This window comes from Hylobates moloch, unplaced genomic scaffold (genome assembly GCF_009828535.3).
Source record: "Hylobates moloch isolate HMO894 unplaced genomic scaffold, HMol_V3 SCAFFOLD_3, whole genome shotgun sequence".
Classification (NCBI taxonomy): domain Eukaryota; kingdom Metazoa; phylum Chordata; class Mammalia; order Primates; family Hylobatidae; genus Hylobates; species Hylobates moloch.
The window spans coordinates 114,227,377-114,248,639 of NW_026652278.1; the positions used below are offsets into that span (position 1 = coordinate 114,227,377).

Here is a 21,263-nt window from a genome sequence, read left to right on the forward strand (position 1 = left end):
TTTGTTTTGTTTACAGGTCCTCCTCCTTTCCCTGCAGAACCTGTTGTTTTACCTGAACCAGCATATGTTTCAAAAGTACATTATGGTAGGAAAGTTTTTTGTAATGTTCTTCTTTAGAAGAGTAGCCCAATTAAAAATAGTAACAACATAATTAAAATAAGCATAGGTATGAAAATGTACATTAACACTTTATCATCCAAACCTTTCACACTTCTACAAAAAGGAGAATGAAAGAAATAAGGAATGGAGAGGACAGATTGAAGAAAAGATTTTTTTTTCCTATAAGGAGATGTTTTATCAATTTCATACATCTTTTTTAGAATTCTTTGCTTTGGTGGGCTTGTCATGAACGAAAACCAATGGCTTTCTGGTACTTGGAGGTCATTTGACACATTCATTTCAAATAATTTGTTTATTTTGTTTTAATGACCATTATTTGTCACTCAAGCCCGAGAAAGCTGCAACTTCAGTTGAAGTTACTAGTTGTGTGACCTAGGACCAGTTACTTCTCTGTGTACCATTTTTACTCATCTATAAGATAGTCATTACAGTAATTATCTTATAGGGTTATCATGAGGATTAAATGAATTCATAAATATAAAATTCTTACATCAGTGCCTAGCACACCATAGATGCTCACTAAATAGTAACTAATATTATTTTATTATAACAATCACATTTCACATTGTATGGTAGTTATTATATACTTTGCCTTTTAGATTATGAATCTCCTGAAAGCTAGACAATTATTCTTTTTTTTCTAATTTCTTTATTTTATTTTATTTTATTATTATTATACTTTAAGTTTTAGGGTATATGTGCACAATGTGCAGGTTTGTTACGTATGTATACATGTGCCATGTTGGTGTACTGCACCCATTAACTCGTCATTTAGCATTAGGTATATCTCCTAATGCTCTCCCTCCCCCCTCCCCCCACCCCACAACAGTCCCCGGAGTGTGATGTTCCCCTTCCTGTGTCCATGTGTTCTCACTGTTCAATTCCCACCTATGAGTGAGAACATGCGGTGTTTGGTTTTTTGTCCCTGCGATAGTTTGCTGAGAATGATGATTTCCAGTTTCATCCATGTCCCTACAAAGGACATGAACTCATCATTTTTTATGGCTGCATAGTATTCCATGGTGTATATGTGCCACATTTTCTTAATCCAGTCTATCATTGTTGGACATTTGGGTTGGTTCCAAGTCTTTGCTATTGTGAATAGTGCCGCAATAAACATACGTGTGCATGTTAGACAATTATTCTTAATTTTTACTTTTACTACCGAGTGGGCACACTTCAGACTTTAACGTTTAGAGTATTTGTAAGAGGAAAAAGAAAAGGAAACTTTATTTTTCATTTTCCAGGCCTGCAGGTTAGGATTTGAAAAGTTCTATGCCTATTCAGCATCCATTGTCTTTCTAAGACAGGAAAAAAGCCCTGCACATTTGTGTGCTTGTGTGAAGTAAAAAGACCAGACCAGGGAAAATAGGCCCATTCAAAAGACAAAATCCACCAATAGTTAGATATAGTGTGTGGCCTAACAGTTGTAAGAATTGATGAAGAGAGGGCAATGAGGGATCAGTCCTACAGCAGTGATCTCTTAATATGGGAAGAGGTTTTTGTCTTTCCTTTCAGCTTCTGTGGACATTTTTAATGAATAAGGGGATAGAATCCTAAGTCAAGGATGGCAAATAATATAGATTGCTATTACTTCAGGAAAACAGGTGATAATCTGTGAGAAAGAATATGTAGTTTTTAAAAATACCAGGTTTGGTAGGCTCAGGTCAGGAGACATATCTGTCATAAAAGGGAAAGCAAATTCTTTAAATTTATGGGTAAAAAGAAGTTTTGGATGTTATAACTTTTGAAGAAGAAAGATTTGAGACCCACAAACTGTTGGGCCAGTTACAGTGGTAGTCACTATTTCCCAGCCTGTGTGGTTTGCTATATATATGTGTGCGTGTATTTATTTATTTATTTGAGATGGAGTTTTGCTCTTGTCACCCAGGCTGGAGTGCAGTGGCACAATCTCAGCTCACTGCAACCTCTGCCTCCCAGGTTCAAGCGATTCTCCTGCCTCAGGCTCCCAAGTAGCTGGGATTACAGGCACCCACCACCACACCTGGCTAATTTTTGCATTTTTAGTAGAGACAGGGTTTCACCATGTAGACCAGACTGGTCCCAAACTCCTGACCTCAAGCGATCTGCCTCCCAAAGTACTGGGATTACAGGCGTAAGCCACCGTGCCCGGCCTACTTTGCTATATGTTTCTAACTGGACTATATCCTCATTAAAAATAATGAGGCCAGGCGTGGTAGCTCACGCCTATAATCCCAGCACTTTGTGAGGCCAAGGCGGGTGGATCATGAGGTCAAGAGTTCAAGACCAGCCTGGCCAATATGGTGAAACCCTGTCTCTACTAAAAATACAAAAATTAGCCGGGCGTGGTGGCGCACGCTTGTAGTCCCAACTACTCGGGAGGCTGAGGCAGAAGAATTGCTTGATTCTTCGAACCCGGGAGGCCGAGATCATGCCACTGCACTTCGGTCTGGGTGACAGAGCAAGGCTCCATCTCAAAAAAAAAAAAAAAAAAGATCCATAGATAATTTTTGATGTATATTCTTGGTTATAAACTGTTCTATGGTAATCCTAGGTTACTTAGAACTATCTTCCTCCTCTTTCAAAATTTCTGTCTTTTTTAGTGAGAACATGGAACTATATCAAGAATCTAAATGCTTAGTGGTTTGTAGCAGTTCTCAATGGGACAAATAATAAGAGAATGTATTTTGATTGTCACAATGATTAGGGCATTCAGTGGGGTGCTGGTCATCTTGCAAAGTGTGGCACAGTCCTGTATAACAAAGAATTGTCTTGTGTCCTGTATGACTTTTGAATATATCATCAGACAGACTCTACAGATATAAATCAGTAGTCTGCTAGTATGCAATACCGACACATCCTTTTATAAGTTATCCAAAAAGCTCAATAACTCTTATTCTTTTAGAATTGAAAATTTTGAAATCTCAGTCATGACCTAAATTATGAATTTGCTTACAGATGTCTATATATTATTAAATAATTTGATTGTAAGGTTATAATAAGAATAATAAGGCAGCTCTAGGAGGAGCACTATGTTCTTGAAATTTATGTTTTGATTTTTTTCTAGAAGGGAGACATATTCAATATGCAAAGATTTCACAGATCGTTAAAGAAACATTTAATCAACTAATTTCTAATCGCTCAGAATACCTGAAATATAGCAGTTCATTGGCTGCTTTTATAATTGAAAGAGGTAAGTCCACATATTTGGGAAAAACTAATATTGTAATAATCTAATAGTAATATTTTAGTTAACTATCTTTGCCACTGTACACAGTGGTGTTGCATTGATTTGAAGTGACTTTTTCTAGTAAGTGTGGGTCATTAAACACAAAGCTTCTCCAAGGTAGAGATAAAGCACACTGACCAGGACCCAACAGAGAACTGCAAAACAGTGAAAGTCTTTACATTTTAAACCTTAGCCCTGCTGGCATCACTACCCTTCTGAAATCTAGTCCTCAGTAACATTAAGAATAGCATCTTTTCTTGATTTTCAAGTAAGAAAAGATTGAAATATGGAATCTTATTCTTGTGGACGTATAATGTTGTGATTCTAACTATGTTTTTATCTTTTGTTAACACTTTAATGTTCTGAGTTCATCATTAATTGAAACCATTTGAGTCTTACATTCATCTCTGAATTAGATATTATAAATTACATAGAAACAGTTTGAGATTTGATTCCTATTCTTAAGGAGTTGTTAGGATCTAAGTAGGCAGAGTAGATATATATACTAGTTGAAAGTCTAAGATGATAAAAGTTAAAACTTGTTTTCCATGATGCAAAAAGTGTGTGAGAATTCATAGATAGGGAAGAAAAGATAGGGTTTAAAATCTTTTGGAACAGGCATGACTTAAGCTGTAACTTTAAGGGTTGATAAAATTTGGATAAATAGAAGAAAGGAAGACATTTTTGCAAAGAGAAAGGAATGAGGGAAGCAGCAGTGCGAAAACTACAGGACAATGAGTAAATTTGTTGCTAGTACAGATTAGCCTGTATACAGGAGTAATACAAAATGCAGTTAGATTGATAAAATAGTGCCAGATTATGGAGTGGTTTAAAAACAGGTCAAAAGTTAAATTTAATAAGATCAGTTAAATCTGTAATTTCAAACAGTGATAGACTGTGGGCTGTAATTGTTGGGAGCATTAATCAGACTCAGTTCTGCTATTTAAATTACTTTGGGCAAATTATATACTTAACATCTCTATGTTTTAATTTTTTCTCATTTCTTAAAAGTAGAGATAATAGAAACAATAACAACCCAACTTCATGGAGTTGTTAGGATTAGATATAATAATGTCAATATTAGTACTTGGCATTTAGTAAAAGCCTAATTTCATTTGTAATGATTAAGATAAATGAATATTTAAATAATAATTGACAAATAATTTTTTAAAAGATTGCAGGGGTTGAACCTGAATTATGGAATCACAATTTATGTGGTTGTGATGGAGTGCCTACATTAGAGTTGAGATGGACATAAATGGGAAGGGAAAAATACATCTTTTAAAAAAATTTATTTGATAAGGTGAAAGTGACAATAAGTGTTAGATGAAGTGACATGAATAAAAAGTAATACCAACATTTAAAGTTGACATAGGATAATCATGTTTCCTCATCCATAGGGAATCTAGAAGCTAGTGTGAAGCTGATTGAAGAAGAGCATGGATAAGAATAATAAATGTACTTTTAGATAATATGAGTACGAATATAAGCAGGAAAAGCCTGAGTGCAATCAGATGAACATTCCTGGAGTAACTCACACAATCAGTACATATTTAAGATGTATTATTAGAAACTTGGCCTCATCAGTTTTTTAAAAATTTCAGTAGTTTTGGGGGAACGGGTGGTGTTTGGTTACAGGGATAAGTTCTTTAGTGGCGATTTCTGAGATTTTGGTGTACCCATGACCCAAGCAGTCTATGCTGTACCCAATGTGTAGCCTTTTATCCCTCATCCCCCCTACTACCCTTCCCCCAGCGCCCCAGAGTCTATTATATCATTCTTATGCTTTTGTTTCTTCCTGGCTTAGCTCCCACTTGTAAGTGAGAACATACAATGTTTGATTTTCCATTCCTCGTTACTTCCCTTAGAATAATGGTCTCCAACTCAATCCAGGCTGAGTAGTATTCCAAGGGTGTGTGTGTGTGTGTGTGTGTGTGTGTATGTGTATGTGTGTGTATGCCACAATTTCTTTATCCACTCATGATCGATGGGCATTTGGGCTGGTTCCATATTTTTGCAGTTGCAAATTGTGCTGCTCTAAACGTGTGTGTAAGTGTCTTTTTCATATAATGACTTTTTTTCCTCTGGGTAGATACCCAGTAGTAGGATTGCTGGATCAAATGATAATTCTACCTGTAGTTCTTTAAAGAGTCTCCATACTGTTTTCCATAGAAATTGTACTAGTTTACATTCCCACCAGCATTGTAAAAGTATTCCCTTTACACCACATGCACGTCAACATCCATTATTATTTTAATTTTTAAATTATAGCCAGTCTTGCAGGAGTAAGGTGGTATTGCATTGTGGTTTTGATTTGCATTTCCCTAATAATTAGTGATGTTGAGCATTTTTTCATATATTTTTAGCCATGTTATGTCTTCTTTTGAGAATTGTCTATTCATGTCCTTAGCCCATTTTTTGATGGGATTATTTGTTTTTTTCTTGCTGATTTGAGTTCCTTGTAGACTCTGGATATTAGTCCTTTGTCAGATGCATAGTTTGCAAAGATTTTCTCCCACTCTGTGGGTTGTCTGATTACTCTGCTGATTATTTCTTTTGCTATGCAGAAATGTTTTAGTTTAAGCCTCATCTATTTATCTTTGTTTTTGTTGCATTTGCTTTTTGGGTTCTTGGTCATGAACTCTTTGCCTAAGCCAAAATGTAGAAGAGTTTTTCCAGTGTTATCTTCTAGAATTTTTGTGGCTTAATGTCTTAGATTTAAGTCTTTGATCCATCTTTTTTTTTTTTTTTTTTTTTTTTTGAGACGGAGTCTCGCTCTGTCGCCCAGGCTGGAGTGCAGTGGCTGATCCATCTTGAGTTGATTTTTGTATAAGATGAGAGATGAGAGACCCAGTTTTATTGTTCTACATGTGGCTTGCCAGTTATCCCAGCATCATTTGTTGAATAGGATGTCCTTTCCCCACTTTATGTATTTGTTTGCTGTGTCGAAGGCCAGTTGACTGTAAGTATTTTGTTTTATTTCTGGGTTCTCCATTCTGTTCCATTATTCTGCGTGCCTAGTTGTATACCAATACCAATACCATGTTGTTTTGGTAACTATAGCCTTGTAGTATATAGTTTGAAGTCTGGTAATGTGATGCCTCCAGATTTGTTCTTTTTGATTAGTCTTACTTAGGCTATGCAGGTTGTTTTTTGGTTCTATGTGAATTTTAGGATTTTTTTCTAGTTCTGTGAAGAACAGTGATGGTATTTCTATGGGAATTGCATTGAATCTGTAGATTGCTTTTGGCAGTATGGTGATTTTCACAATACTGATTCTACCCATCCTTGAGCATGGGAGGTGTTTCCATTTGTTTCTGTCATCTGTGATTTCTTTCAGCAGTGTATTGTAGTTTCCCTTGTAGAGATCTTTCATCTCCTTGGTTAGGTATATTCCTGATTTTTTTTTTTTTTTTTAGCTGTTGTAAAGGGGGTTTAGTTCTTGATTTTATTCCCAGCTTGGTCACTGTTGGTGTATAGCAGAGATACTGATTTTTGTACATTGATTTTGTATCCTAGAACTTTGCTGAATTCATTTATTAGATCTGGGAGGTTTTTGGATGAATCTAGGGTTTTCTAGGTATACTATCATATCATCAGTGAACAGTGACAGTTTGACTCCCTCTTTACTGATTTGGACGTTCTTTATTTCTGTCTTTTGTCAGGTTGCTCTGGCTAGGACTTCTAGTACTGTGTTGAATAGAAATGATGAGAGCAGGCATCCTTGTCTTGTTCCAGTTCTTTCTCAGGGGGAATACTTTGAACATTTCCCTGTTCAGTATAATATTGGCTGTGTGTTAATCACAGATGGCTTTTATTACCTTAAGGTATGTCCCTCCTATGCCAGTTTTGCTGAGGGTTTTAATCTTAAGGTGATGCTGGATTTTGTCAAATGTTTTTTCTGTATCTATTGAGATGATCACATAATTTTTGTTTTTAATTCTGTTTATGTGGTGTATCACATTTATCACCTTGCATATGTTAAACCATCCCTTCATCCCTGGTATGAAACCCACTTGATCATGGTGTATTATCTTTTTATGCTCTTGGATTCAGCTAGTATTTTTGTTGAAGATTTTTGCATCTATGTTCATCAGGGATATTGGTCTTTAGTTTTCTTTTTATTTAATGTCTTTCGCTGGTTTTGGTATTAGGGTGATACTGGCTTCATAGAATGTTTTAGGGAGCATTCCCTCTTTCTCCATCTTTTGGAATAGTTTCAGTAAGATTGGTACCAATTCTTCTTTGAATGTCTGATAGAATTCAGCTGTGAATCTGTCTGGTTGCGAACTTTTTTGTTGACATTTTTTAAATTATGGTTTCACTCTCACTGCTTGTTATTGGTTTGTTCAGAGTTTCTATTTCTTCCTGGCTTAATCTAGGAGGGTTGTCTGTTTCCAGGAATTTATCCATCTCTTCTAGATTTTCTAGTTTGTGCATGTGAAAGTATTCATAGTAACCTTGAATGATCTTTTGTATTTCTGTGTCATCACTTATCTCCTGTCTTGTTTCTAGTTGAGCTTATTTGAATCTTGTCTCTTCTTTTCTTGGTTAATCTCACTACTGGTCTATCAATTTTGTTTGTCTTTTCAAAGAACCAGCTTTTCATTTATCTTTTGTTTTTGGTATTTCATTTATCTTTTGTTTTTGGTATTTTTTGTTTCAATTTTGTTTATTTCTGCTCTGATCTTTATTATATCTTTTCTTCTGCTGTGTTTGGGTTTGGTTTGTTCTTGCTTCTCTAGTTCCTTGAGGTGTCACTTTAGATTAGTTTGTTTGTGCCCTTTCAGACTTTTGATACAGGCATTTAATGCTATGAATTTCCCTCTTAGCACCACTTTTGCTGTATCCCAGAGGTTTTGATAGATTGTGTCACAATTATTGTTCAGTTCAAATAATTTTTTAATTTCCATCTTGATTTCATTGTTGATACAAAGATCATTCAAGAGCACATTATTTAATTTCCATATACTTCTATAGCTTTGAGTGTTCCTTTTGGAGTTAATTTTCAAATTTATTCCACTGTAGTCTGAGAGAGTACTTGATATAATTTCAGTTTTCTTAAATTTACTGAGACTTGTTTTGTAACCTGTCATATGGTCTATCTGGTAGAATATTCCATGTGCTAATGAATAAAATGTATATTCTGCAGTTGTTGGGTAGAATGTTCTGTAAATATCTGCTAAGTTCATTTATTGTAGGGTATAGTTTAAGTCCATTGTTTCTTTGTTGACTTTCTCTCTTGATGACCTGTGTAGTGTTGTTAGTGGAGTATTAAAGTCCCCCACTATTACTGTGTTGCTGTCTTATCTTTTTTCTTAGGTGGTAGTAGTTATTTTATAAATTTGTGAGCTCCAGTGTTAAGTGCATATATATTTAGAATTATGATATTTTCCTGTTGGACTAATCCTTTTATCATTATATGATGTCCCTCTGTGTCTTTTTAAACTGCTGCTGCTTTACAGTTTGTTTTATCTGATATAAGAATAGCTACTCCTGCTTGCTTTTGGTTTCCATTTGCATGGAGTATCTTTTTCCACCTCTTTACCTTATGTGAGTCCTTATGTGTTAGGCGAGTCTCTTGAATACAGCAGAAATTTGGTTGGTGAGTTCTTATCCATTCTGCAATTCCATATCTTTTAAGTGGAGCATTTAGGCCATTTACATACAACGTTAGTCTTGAGATATGGGGTACTGTTCTATTCATCATACTAGTTGTTGCCTGAATACCTTTGGTGTTTTTTTTAATTGTGTTATTGTTTTATAGGCCCTGTGAAATTTATGCTTTTATGAGCTTCTATTTTGGTGTATTCTGACGTTTTGTTTCAAGATTCATAAGTCCTTTTAGCATTTATTTAATACTGGCTTCACAGTGGTGAATTCTCTTAGCATTTGTTTGTCTGGAAAAGACTTTATCTTTCCTTCATTCATGAAGCTCAGTTTTGCTGGATACAATATTCTTGGCTGATAATTATTGTTTAAGGAGTCTAAAGGTAAGACCCCAATCCCTTCTGACTTGTAGGGTTTCTGCTGAGAAATCTACTGTTAATCCGATAGGTTTTCCTTTATAGGTTACCTGATGCTTTTTTCTCATGCTCTTAAGATTCTTTCCTTCATCTTGACTTTAGATAGCCTGATGACTTTGTGCCTGGGTGATGATCGTTTTGTGATGAATTTCCCAGGTGTTCTTTGAGCTGCTTATATTTGGATGTCTACATCTCTAGCAAGGCCAGTGAAGTTTTCCTAAATTTTTCCCTCAAATACGTTTTCCAAACTTTTAGATTTCTCTTCTTCCTCAAGAACACCATAGTTATTATGTTTAGTCATTTAACATAATCCCAAATTTCTTGGAGGCTTTGTTCATTTTTTTATATTCTATTTTCTTTGTCTTTGTCAGATTGGATTAATTAAAAGCCTTGTCTTTGAGCTCTGAAGTTATTTCTTCCACTTGTTCTAGTCTATTGCTGAAACTTTCCAGTGCATTTTGTATTTCTCTAAGTATGTCTTTTCCAGAAGTTGTGATTTTATTTTCGTTATGATAGCTTTTTCTCTGGAGACTTTTTCATCCATGCCCTATATATGTTTTTAATTTCTTTAATTTGGTTTTCACCTTTCTCTGGTACCTCCTTGAGGAGCTTAATAATCTTCTGAATTCTTTATCTGGCAGTTCAGAGATTTATTCTTGGTTTGGATGCATTGCTGGAGAGCTAGTGTGATCTTTTGGGGGTGTTATAGAATCTTGTTTTGTGATATTACCAGATTTACTTTTCTGGTTCCTTCTCATTTGGGGAGACTGTTTCAGTGGAAATATCTGGAACTCAAGGTCTGCTCTTCACATTCTTTCTTTCCATGGGGTGAGCCCTTGGTGTGGTGTTCTCCCCCTTCCCCTAAGGATGGATTTTCCTGAGAGCCAGACTGCAGTGATTATTATTGCCTTTCTGGGTGTAGCCATCCAGCAGCGTTACTGGGCTGCAGGCTGGTACTGGAGAATGTCTGCGAAGAGTCCTGTGATGTGATCCATCTTCAGGTCTCCCAGCCATGAATACCAGAACCTGCTCTGGTAGAGATGGCAGGGTAGTGAAGTGGACTCTGGGGAATCCTTGGTTATAGTTTTGTTTAGTGTGCTGGTTTTCTCAAATGCTGGTTATGCTAGCAGTGAAGTTGTCACATGGACAGACTCAGGACCTCTGCCAGGATGTTGCAGGTGGTGAAATTAGCTGTTGTTTTCTCCTTCTTTGGAGCAGGGTGGTTCTGTTACGAGTTGCTGTAATGGCTTGAGTTGATTGGCCTCCAGCCAGGAGGTGGCACTTTCAAGAGGGCACCAGCTGCCGTAGGAGAATGGGGGGATATAAGCTTGCCCTACCTTAGCCAGGATAAGTATTCAGGTTTCTCTGGCAGTGGATGGGGCTGTAGAGCTCCCAAGAGTGCCTTTTGTCATCGGCTACCAGCGTAGGTAGAGAAAAACCATCAGGCAGAAGCAGAGTTAGGTGGGTCTGAGCTCAGACTCTTCTTGTGCTGTGGCCACTGTGGGGAATGGCAGGATGCTTCTCAGTCCAATGGAGTTATGTTTTAGGGGGATTATGGCTGCCTCTGCCCTGTCATACATGTCACCAGGGAAGTTGGGGAAAGCCAGCACTGACAGGCCTCACCCAGCCCCCACACAGCCAACAAGGCCAGTCTCACTCCTGCAGTGCCCCACCAACAGAGCCCAGTTTATATTCAGGCTGCAGCAGGCAGCGCTGAGATCTTGCACGAGGAGGCTATAATCCTCCCCACTGAGAAAGCAAGCAGGGCTTTCAGGCCTGGAGCCTGTCATAGGGTGTGGCTTCTGCGCTTCTATCTGCACTTCCCATTCACCCCCATGGATTCTGCTCAGGAAAATTTGTGCTCGGTCAAAATTATGACAGACTTCAGCTAGAAGCTTCCTTTAACCTGTAGCCCCTTCCCAGTCCCACTGGCTGCCTTACCCAAGGACCCCTTGAGATAAAGCCAGGGATGACTTCCATGGGCTGGGGACTGGGATCTCCTACAGGGCTCTTCCCACTGTTTGTCTTCTATTTTGCTTGGCTTCCTAAATTTATTTCATCTCTAGGGAAAGTTCAGTCCTTCTCCTGTGATCTGGATTTTTAGGTTCCCCAGTAGGGATGTGTGTTCAGAGGTAGACTTTTCCCCACCTCACACTTTGGGAACTCAGTTTTTCAGCTGTCTCACAGAGTTTGCAATGGCAAGCTACTTCTTTCAAAGGGTCTGTGAATTCCTTTCGTTTTCCTGGTATGTTCCTGCAGTGGTTCTTGGAGTAAAAGTTCATGATGTGAGTCTCCACACACTATTCTGTTCATCCAAGTGGAAGCTGCATGCTAGTCCTGTGTCCTATCTGCCGTTTTCCCCCATCAAAAATCACCTTATCATTTTTAATTGGGTCTGTAAGAAGCTGTCAAATCTAAATGTCCTTCCCTCCCCTGCCACCAAATCTATATACTTTCCTGCACTTGTATGCATCTTCTCTACTGTGACAGTAGAGGAAGCATCACTCCTCATATAGGCTTATTCTTCTACTTAAATTCTGATTCCATTCCTTCTCACATCTTGATAAATTCTTTCTTTCAGTTAACTCTTCTTTTTCCGGCAATAACAAACAAGTATCTCCCTGAAGCATTGCAAGTTGAGTTACAGAGCTGAGAAAGAAGCTGAGTTCTTTGCTACAGTATTACCCTTTACAACTCAGAGCTTATTATCACCATTCCAGAACTTATGCTGATACTATATAATTCTATTTAAGGGAAGGTTTACAGACCTGGTTATTGAGTCAGATTCAGCATTCATAGCGTGACATCCGTATCCTAGGAATGAAGGCAGAGTCTGTGCCCAGGTGTCCATGAATAATATATCTTTGCTTTCATCTCTTCAGTATTCTGGAAAGCCTGGCTTCCCAAATTTCCATCCTAAAAATAAAACAAAGAAACCCTCCTTTAAACCCATGACACCTTTTTGCTTAACCCTGTCATTATTTATTTGACTTTGTAGCCAGACTTCATCAAGAAGCTCCTGACAGCCACTGTGTCTACTGTTTACTTCAACTTAGTTTTTTCTTTTTCTCCACTACTTCTTGGAAATTAGCCTTGCCAAGGTACCCACTGCCTGCATGTTGCACAATCCAGTGGATTTTGTTACCTATTCACTTGACTTTCCAGAAACATTTAACACAGTTTACCACTCCTTGTTTTTTCTACCACAATACCCTCCTGGTCTACCTGCTCTCCACCCTACCACCCACAATATTGACAACAAATTTCAAATATACAATACATTATTACTAACTGTAGTCTCCATGCTCTACATTAGGTCTCCAGAAGTTATTAGTTTTACAACTCCAAGTTTGTACCCTTTGATCAATGTGTCTCCATTTCCCCTTCTTTCTAACCGCTAGTAACCACCATTCTACTCTGTTTTTATGAGTTCAACCTTTTTAGATTCCACATATGAGTGAGATTATGCAGTGTTTGTCTTTCTGTGTCTGGCTTACTTCACTTAACATAATGTCTTCCAGGTTCATTCATATTGTTGAAAATGGCAGAATTTTCTTCTTTTTAGGGGGGCTGAAAAATATTCCATTTATATATGTCATAGTTTCTTTATCTGTTGCTTTATTGGGACATTTAGGTTGTTTCTGTATCTTGGCTATTGTGAATAATGCTACAGTGAACGTGGGAGTGTAGACACCTCTTCGGATATTAATTTCACTTCCTTTGGATATATACACAGAAGTGGGATTGCTGGATTATATGGCAAGTTATAGTTTTATTTTGTTGCGGAATCTCCATAGTTTTCCACAATGCCTATAAAAATTTACATTTCTGCCAACAACATATAAGGGTTTTTATCTACATCCTCACGAAAACTTACATTTTGACTTTTTGATAATAGACATCCTAACAGGAGTGAAGATGTCTCATTGTGATTTTGACTTGCATTTCTCTGGTGATTAGTGATGTTGAGCACCTTGTCATATACCTGTTTGTGTGTCTTCTATAAAAGAAAATGTCTTTTCAGGTTCTGTTTCCATTTTTAAATCAAGTTAGTTGCTTTTTACTATTGAGTTGTGGGAGTTACATATATACTTTGAGTATTAACCCTTTATTGGAGATATGGTTTGCAAATATTTTCATCTGTTCCGTAAGTTGTCTTTTTATTTTGTCGATTATTTTGTTTGCTTTGTAGGAGGGAAATGTAACCCAAGATGATTTTTACTTCGGTAGCTTCCCCATAGCTCTTTGGTAAAAATCCATAAACTTCTCAGCATAGTATACTATATAACACCTCTTTCTCCAACTTCTTCTTACACCATTTCCTTCACCCCACTTACTAGATTAGCTATACTTCTGTCTTTGCCCAGGAGAGAAATAGTCTTCTGTCTTTGCCCAGGGCGGTGTGCACGTGTTATTTCTTTTGGCTAGAATACCCTTTGTCTCACTGGTGCTGAAGCTTAAATTTCAGCTCATTAGGGAGGGATTCTGCATGAGGTAAGCTTTTCTCTCATTATCTTCACGTAAGCCCCATAATTGTTTCCTTCAAAGCACTTATCACACTTTGGGGTTTGTTTAATCTTTTTTCTGTCTCTTCTGCTATAAGCCTTATGAAGGTATGTCTTGCTCAACATTTTATTCCTAACATCCACTTTAGTGCCTGGTACTTGGTAACACCTCAGCAATTGTTGCTGAGTTATTAGGTTGGTGCCAAAAAAAAAAAAAAAATGATTAAGAACTGCAATTACTTTTGCACCAGCCTAATAGTAAAAATCCATTAGGCGGTTGTAAATGTAGAACTGAACTTTGTTTGAAAAACGAAAACTCAGGATTTCCTGACGTAAGAGATAGAAAGAATGAGGAGGATATTCAAAGGGGAATATGGGGGAAAAAAGAGTGATCTAGTCACTGGGCAATGGAAAGAATTAGAATGTGAGAGGAAAAAAGACTTCCAATTGTGTATTTTTGGAGCATAGAATTTCCAGGAGATTTCAAGCGGGCCACAGCAAAATGTGAATGGAGGAAAGCTACTGGAAAAAGCATAAGGGTTTGTGTTTCTTTTTTGTTTTTAAGAAAGCAGCTCCAGTAGAACAGAGAAAGAAACTAATTTGGTTTATAGGGTTTGAGTGGATTAAGAAAAATTAGAGGCATTAAATATAGATAATTTAAGACAGAAGCAGAATGGCAAATGAAGTGTCTTAGAAGATCAAATACATCTAGATGTAGAAGAATAGCCATATTTGAAAGCCAAGGACATTTGGTAATTCTGTTGATCTTGGTAAAGATTTAGATGAAGTATTATAAAACATCTGCCCTTTTCATTGAGACACTACTTTTTAATTTTGCTTCTTAGAAGACTCTAAGACTCTCATTTTAAATTGTGGAATTATTTTTTCATCTTTTCAGTTCATATATTGTACTAAATTAAAAATGGTGAGATAGAGGTAAGAGTTGAACATAGGGAAGAGAGAGGTTAAATTAACCTGCTACTGTCTACCTTTTTCTTTCAGCTGGACAACATGAGGTTGTAGCTATAGGCACAGGTGAATACAATTACAGCCAGGACATTAAGCCAAATGGAAGAGTATTGCATGACACTCATGCTGTTGTTACAGCAAGAAGGTCTCTTCTTAGGTAAGACAGTACATATTTTAATGTTATTAAATATGAATGCCCTCAGCCCAAAGTAACTTCATATAAATGTCTTCATTTACAAATGGAATTTTATTGATCATAGAGCCAAGGGTGTCACATTTTCTTATCTAAGTCATCGGATTAATTCCATGTCACCTTCGGAACATTTATCATAGTAACGCCAATGTCTACCCTGTGGATTTTAGTGACTTCTATTATTAAGACCTGTGAACTCAGTTTTTGTTGTTTTGTTTTGTTTTGAAATGGAGTTTCACTTTTGTTGCCCAGGCTGGAATACAGTGGCACAATCTCGGCTTACTGCAACCTCCGGCTTCCAGGTCCAAGCGATTCTGCTGTCTCAACCTCCCAAATAGCTGGGATTACAGGCATGCACCAACACGCCCGGCTAATTTTTTGTATTTTAGTAGAGACAAGGTTTCACCATGTTGGTCAGGCTGGTCTTGAACTCCTGATCTCAGGTGAGCCACTTGCCTTGGCCTCCCAAAGTGCTGGGATTATAGGAGTGAGCCACCGCACCCAGCCAAACTCAGTTTTAAGAATCCTGCAATCAGCTGGGCATAGTACCTCTCACCTGTAATCCCAACACTTTGGGAAGCTGAGGTGGGAGGATTGCTGGAGTACAAGAGTTTGAGACCAGCCTGGGCAACATTGTGGGACCTAGTTTCTACAAAAAAATAAAATTAGCCAGGTATGGTGGCACGCAACTGTAGTCCCAGCTACTTTGGAGAATGAGGTGGGAGGATTGCTTGAGCCCAGAAGATCGAGGTTGCAGTGAACCAAGACTGCTCCACTGCACTCCAGCATGGGCAATAGACTAACACTTTGTCTCAAAAAAAAAAAATTCCTACAATATATATTTTTGAAAGATAAAGATAACACTTTTTTATGACTAAGGTTACTGGAAAGTATAGCTTTTGATCTGCACTAAGTAGGCTTGGTCTTATATCACCCCTGAATTAGCCATACTTATCCAAGGATAGCACCAGAAACCAACAGGTTTTTATTCATGAGGATTACGCAAAGTTTACCATAAAGCAGAATATATAGATAAGGGATTCTTGAGGCTGACATATCTTGAAGAGAGAGGGAGAAAAGGGCTTAGGTGAGCATGCCTAGTTTCTTTTTCCAGACTCAGTCACTCTGTTCTTTACAAGAGGAATGAATAGCAAGTGGGAAAGAAAGGAATTTGCAAGTCACTTCATATGAAAACATGTAAAATGGGAAATGAGTGCTGCTTATAATATCCACCAGCTTTTGGTTATTTTTTGTTTTGTTTTTAATTCCTCTTTATTCCTACTAAATTAGGAATTCTTTTTTAAATTTTATAATTTCTTATTTTTAATTTTTGTGGGTACATAGTGTATATGTTTATAGTGTGCATAAGCTATTTTGACACAGGCATACAGTACATAATAATCACTTCAGGGTAAATGGAGTATGTATCACCTCAAGCATTTATCTTGTGTTACAAAGATTTCAATTATAGTTGTTTAGTTATTTTAAAATGTACAATTAAATTATTGACTTGTCATTCTGTTGTGCCATCAAATACTAGATCTTATTCATTTTGGTTCTTTAAACCATTAAAATGACTTTTTATTTAACTTTTTCTTATGGATGTTTTGGGCTTTTTTTGTGTTTTTTTTGTTTGTTTGTTTTTGAGACAGTTTCACACTGTTGCCCAGGCTGGAGTGCAATGGCGAGATCTCCGCTCACCGCAACCTCTCCCTCCCAGGTTCAAGCAATTCTCCTGCCTCAGCCTCTCGAGTAGCTGGGATTACAGGCACCTGCCACCATGTCCGGCTATTTTTTTGTATTTTTAGTAGAGACGGGGTTTCACTGTGTTGGCCAGGCTGGTCTTGACCTCCTGACCTTGTGATCTGCCCCCCTTGGCCTCCCAAAATGCTGGGATTACAGGGGTGAGCCACCGTGCCTGGCCTCTTATGGATGTTTTCAAAGACACTCAAGTGAGAATAGGATAACAAATTCTCATTCAGCTTCAATGGTTATTAGCATTCTACTGTCCTTGTTAAATCTCTGCATTCTCACTTTTTGTGTTGGTGTTTTCTTCACTATAGTATTTTAAAATAAATTTAGATACATATACCTGAAAAAATATAAATTTGTATCTCTAATAATGAGGAATCCTATAATCTTAAACGTTACTCAGCAAGACTATGAGGATAATGCATCTCATTGCCCTCCACCCCTCTCGGTGCTTATGGAATTATTTGACCTCTTTAAAAACTACCTCTTTTGTGTTGCTTATTCCTGTGCTTGGCATTTTTACATACTGCTGCTTAATTTTTACTATATTTTTGATGATGGGATTCAAGGGAGTATATCTTAAAATCATGGTTTATTAAATAAGCAAAATAGTATTTGTCCTTGATTTGATTAGTTGTTGTAGTCTTTCAAGAGATCTGCTTCCCTTTAAAAAAAAATCTAAATTTTAAAATTTTTAATTATTGTGAATATATAATAGTTGTGCATATTTATAAGGTAAATGTGATATTTTGATACAACCATTAAATGTGTAATGATCAAGTCAGGGTAATTGGGATATCCCTCTCCTCAATCATTTTTCATTTCTTTGTGTTGGGAGCATTCCATTTCCACTCATTTAGTTATTTTGAAACATACAATAAATTATTGGTAACTATATCTGCTTCATTTCTTAATACAAATTCTTGTGTTCATTGTATTGTTCCTATGCTCTTGTATTTTTTCTTTAAAACCATTAAGGAGCAGGGACCACAGTTTTTGTCATTTTTGTAGTAGTTTGTTTGGGTAGGGAAGGGGAAATAGAAGTAAGGCAAAAAGTTGGCAGTTCATCTGGGAGGCTGGGAGCAGAACTGTCTGACGAAGAAGGGAGCAATCAGTAGAGAAATGAGTCTTTTGGAGAAGATGATAGTTGGGAGACTCTAATGTGATAGAGACTCTAATGTAATAGAGAAAGAATGGTGTTTTAAGTCAGGTTACAGGGCAGACTGGGCTCCAGTTGAGAACTGTCAAGAAACTTAATTTTTCATTAAATAAAGCTAAGATTAATTTAGGAGTTCTTACCTGTGTCAAAACTTTTGACATGCAGGACATTGCTTGTGACACATGTGGACGTGACGCTCATTAAGATACATCTTTTATAAAGTTTATTACTTGACAAAATTATAACATTTATTTTAGGTACTTTTATAGACAACTTCTGCTCTTCTACAGCAAAAATCCTGCTATGATGGAAAAATCAATATTTTGTACAGAACCAACTTCTAATCTACTCACTCTTAAACAGAATATCAACATTTGCCTTTACATGAACCAGTTGCCTAAAGGATCAGCCCAGATTAAGTCACAGTTGTAAGTATTATAGAAGTTGTTTTTAAAAGCAAGTAGGATGGCCATGCCATACATTCTGACTTTCTACAGCAAATAGAACATATAAATTCCAATTACCCATATTTTCTCTTCAGCTTTGAGTTGTTATTTGTGGCCTGCAGGAGACCCCAAATCCTTTTCCCTTCCCCTCAATCTAATCTATTACTTCTACAGGTTGAGCTTCCCAAATCCAAAAGTCGGAGATTCAAAATGCTCCAAAATCGGAAACTTTTTGAGCACTGACATGACGCTCAAAGGAAATTCTCATTGGAGCATTTCATATTTCAGATTTTTGGATTTGTGTTCAACTGGTATGTATAAAGTAAATATTCCAGTGTGAAAAAAACAAAATCTGAAACACTTCTATTTCCAAGCATTTTAGATAAGCAACACTCAACCTGTGTGTAAAAGTTCCATGTACTTCACCACTTTTTTTGCTATGCTATGTTTTAAAAAAATCTTCTACTCCTTTCTATTTTTAAGACCTCATAAACTTTAGGAAGTATGGATTTATGCACTACTCACATACAAATACGAGAGTTAAGAAAAACTTTAACCTATGGCCAAAATATTACTGCTTTGATGAATGAATATCATCAGGTAGCATAACATTTAAACAGTACAAACAAGAACAAAGAAGATAGTAAAAGTCACTTTAAGTCTGACCATCTAGTGGTAACCATGGGTAATATTTTAATAAAAATCCCTCTAGGAACACCTTTGAAATTAAGGTCACGGTTCTCTAGAAAGAACCTTAAAGAAAAATAATTTTGCATTTTTATTGAAGATGACAAAGAAAAATAGTTTTCCTTTCTTTCATTTTGTAGTTTTAAAAAATTTTCATACAGAGGAAGGAACTAATTCACAAACTATGATAGGGATAAAAATTAGTGTTTCTTTGGATTTTAAGGGACATAAAATGGTGGTAATATGAAAAATAGCTCTATTGGAAGCTCTAGATATGGTTAATTTCTGTTTTATAGTACTATTGTAGAATAAAGGCACTCCATTCCTACCTTGCTTTCTTGCATCTGTTTCTGTTACTGGAATTAAATGTACATTGGGAAGTTAAACATGTTAGAGAACAGCTGTTAGGTACAGGCAGATTTTGTTCTGTCACCTTTGTTTTTTAAAGGAAGAAACTTTCTTTTCTTCCTCTAGACGTCTTAATCCACATTCTATATCTGCATTTGAAGCCAATGAAGAACTCTGTCTCCACGTGGCTGTTGAAGGCAAAATTTATCTGACTGTTTACTGTCCTAAAGATGGTGTTAATAGAATAAGCAGTATGTCCTCAAGTGACAAGTTGACCAGATGGGAAGTGCTTGGTGTACAGGGAGCATTGCTGAGTCATTTTATACAGCCAGTTTACATCAGCAGTATACTTGTTGGTGAGTGGGATTTCAGAACCTCCTGGGCCTCTCTCTCACTAAGCAAATTCTCTGTATTTTACTTATCAGTATAAAATTAGTTTTTGCATACCTGAAACTTTATTTAAGGTCAAAACACAGATCTGCTGTTTTGTAGAGCTGTTGGTTTCATGATAAATTATCAGGGAGAATGAATAAATCCCAAAGGTTAGAGGCAGAGATTGTGGGATAAAGATGCCGTAAGTTGTAGTGACCATCCAGCTGGATAAGGAAATTCCAGAGACAGCGCCTTCTGGTGCTTTGGGAAAGATCAGAGACACAGGGAAATGAGGGAGGGATCAGAGAAAAACCTTGGTTGTGAAGCTTATTTCTGAGGCCTTTCAATTTTCTTTTTTTTTTTTTTTAATTTTTTAGTTTTTATTATTATACTTTAGGTTTTAGGGTACATATGCACAATGTGCAGGTTTGTTACATATGTATCCATGTGCCATGTTGTTTTGCCGCACCGATTAACTTGTCATTTAGCATTAGGTATATCTCCTAATGCTGTCCCTCCCCCCTCCCCCCACCCCACAACAGTCCCCGGAGTGTGATGTTCCCCTTCCTGTGTCCATGAGTTCTCATTGTTCAATTCCCACCTATGAGTGAGAACATGTGGTGTTTCGTTTTTTGTCCTTGCGATAGTTTACTGAGAATGATGTTTTCCAGTTTCATCCATGTCCCTACAAAGGACACGAACTCATCATTTTTTATGGCTGCATAGTATTCCATGGTGTATATGTGCCACATTTTCTTAATCCAGTCTATCATTGTTGGACATTTGGGTTGGTTCCAACTCTTTGCTATTGTGAATAGTACCGCAATAAACATACGTGTGCATATGTCTTTATAGCAGCATGATTTATAGTCCTTTGGGTATATACCCAGTAATGGGATGGCTGGGTCAAATGGTATTTCTAGTTCTAGATCCCTGAGGAATCGCCACACCGATTTCCACAATGGTTGAACTAGTTTACAGTCCCACCAACAGTGTAAAAGTGTTCCTATTTCTCCACATCCTCTCCAGCACCTGCTGTTTCCTGACTTTTTAATGATGGCCATTCTAACTGGTGTGAGATGGTATCTCACTGTGGTTTTGATTTGTATTTCTCTGATGGCCAGTGATGATGGGCATTTTTTCATGTGTTTTCTGGCTGCATAAATATCTTCTTTTGAGAAGTGTCTGTTCATGTACTTCCCCCACTTTTTGATGGGGTTGTTTGTTTTTTTCTTGTAAATTTGTTTGAGTTCATTGTAGATTCTGGATATTAGCCCTTTGTCAGATGAGTAGGTTGCAAAAATTTTCTCCCATTCTGTAGGTTGCCTGTTCACTCTGATGGTAGTTTCTTTTGCTGTGCAGAAGCTCTTTAGTTTAATGAGATCCCATTTGTCAATTTTGGCTTTTGTTGCCATTGCTTTTGGTGTTTTAGACATGAAGTCCTTGCCCACGCCTATGTCCTGAATGGTATTGCC

At 37.0% G+C, this 21,263-nt stretch overlaps 1 protein-coding gene across 7 annotated transcripts in view; it reads left to right on the forward strand.

Moving 5' to 3' along the window:
• The window catches only part of ADAD1 (adenosine deaminase domain containing 1), a 60,171-nt gene that overhangs the window by 14,188 nt on the left and 24,720 nt on the right, over nt 1–21,263 (forward strand). For 5 of the 7 annotated variants that reach the window (XM_032146715.2, XM_058436719.1, XM_058436722.1 and 2 more), the window contains exons 5-9: nt 17–85; nt 3,170–3,295; nt 14,865–14,988; nt 18,193–18,363; nt 19,543–19,772. In XM_032146715.2, the coding sequence (XP_032002606.1) occupies nt 17–85; nt 3,170–3,295; nt 14,865–14,988; nt 18,193–18,363; nt 19,543–19,772 (720 nt within the window). The remainder of the gene's footprint in view (nt 1–16; nt 86–3,169; nt 3,296–14,864; nt 14,989–18,192; nt 18,364–19,542; nt 19,773–21,263) is intronic. The other 2 variants (XM_058436720.1, XM_058436723.1) reach the window with 1 other exon arrangement.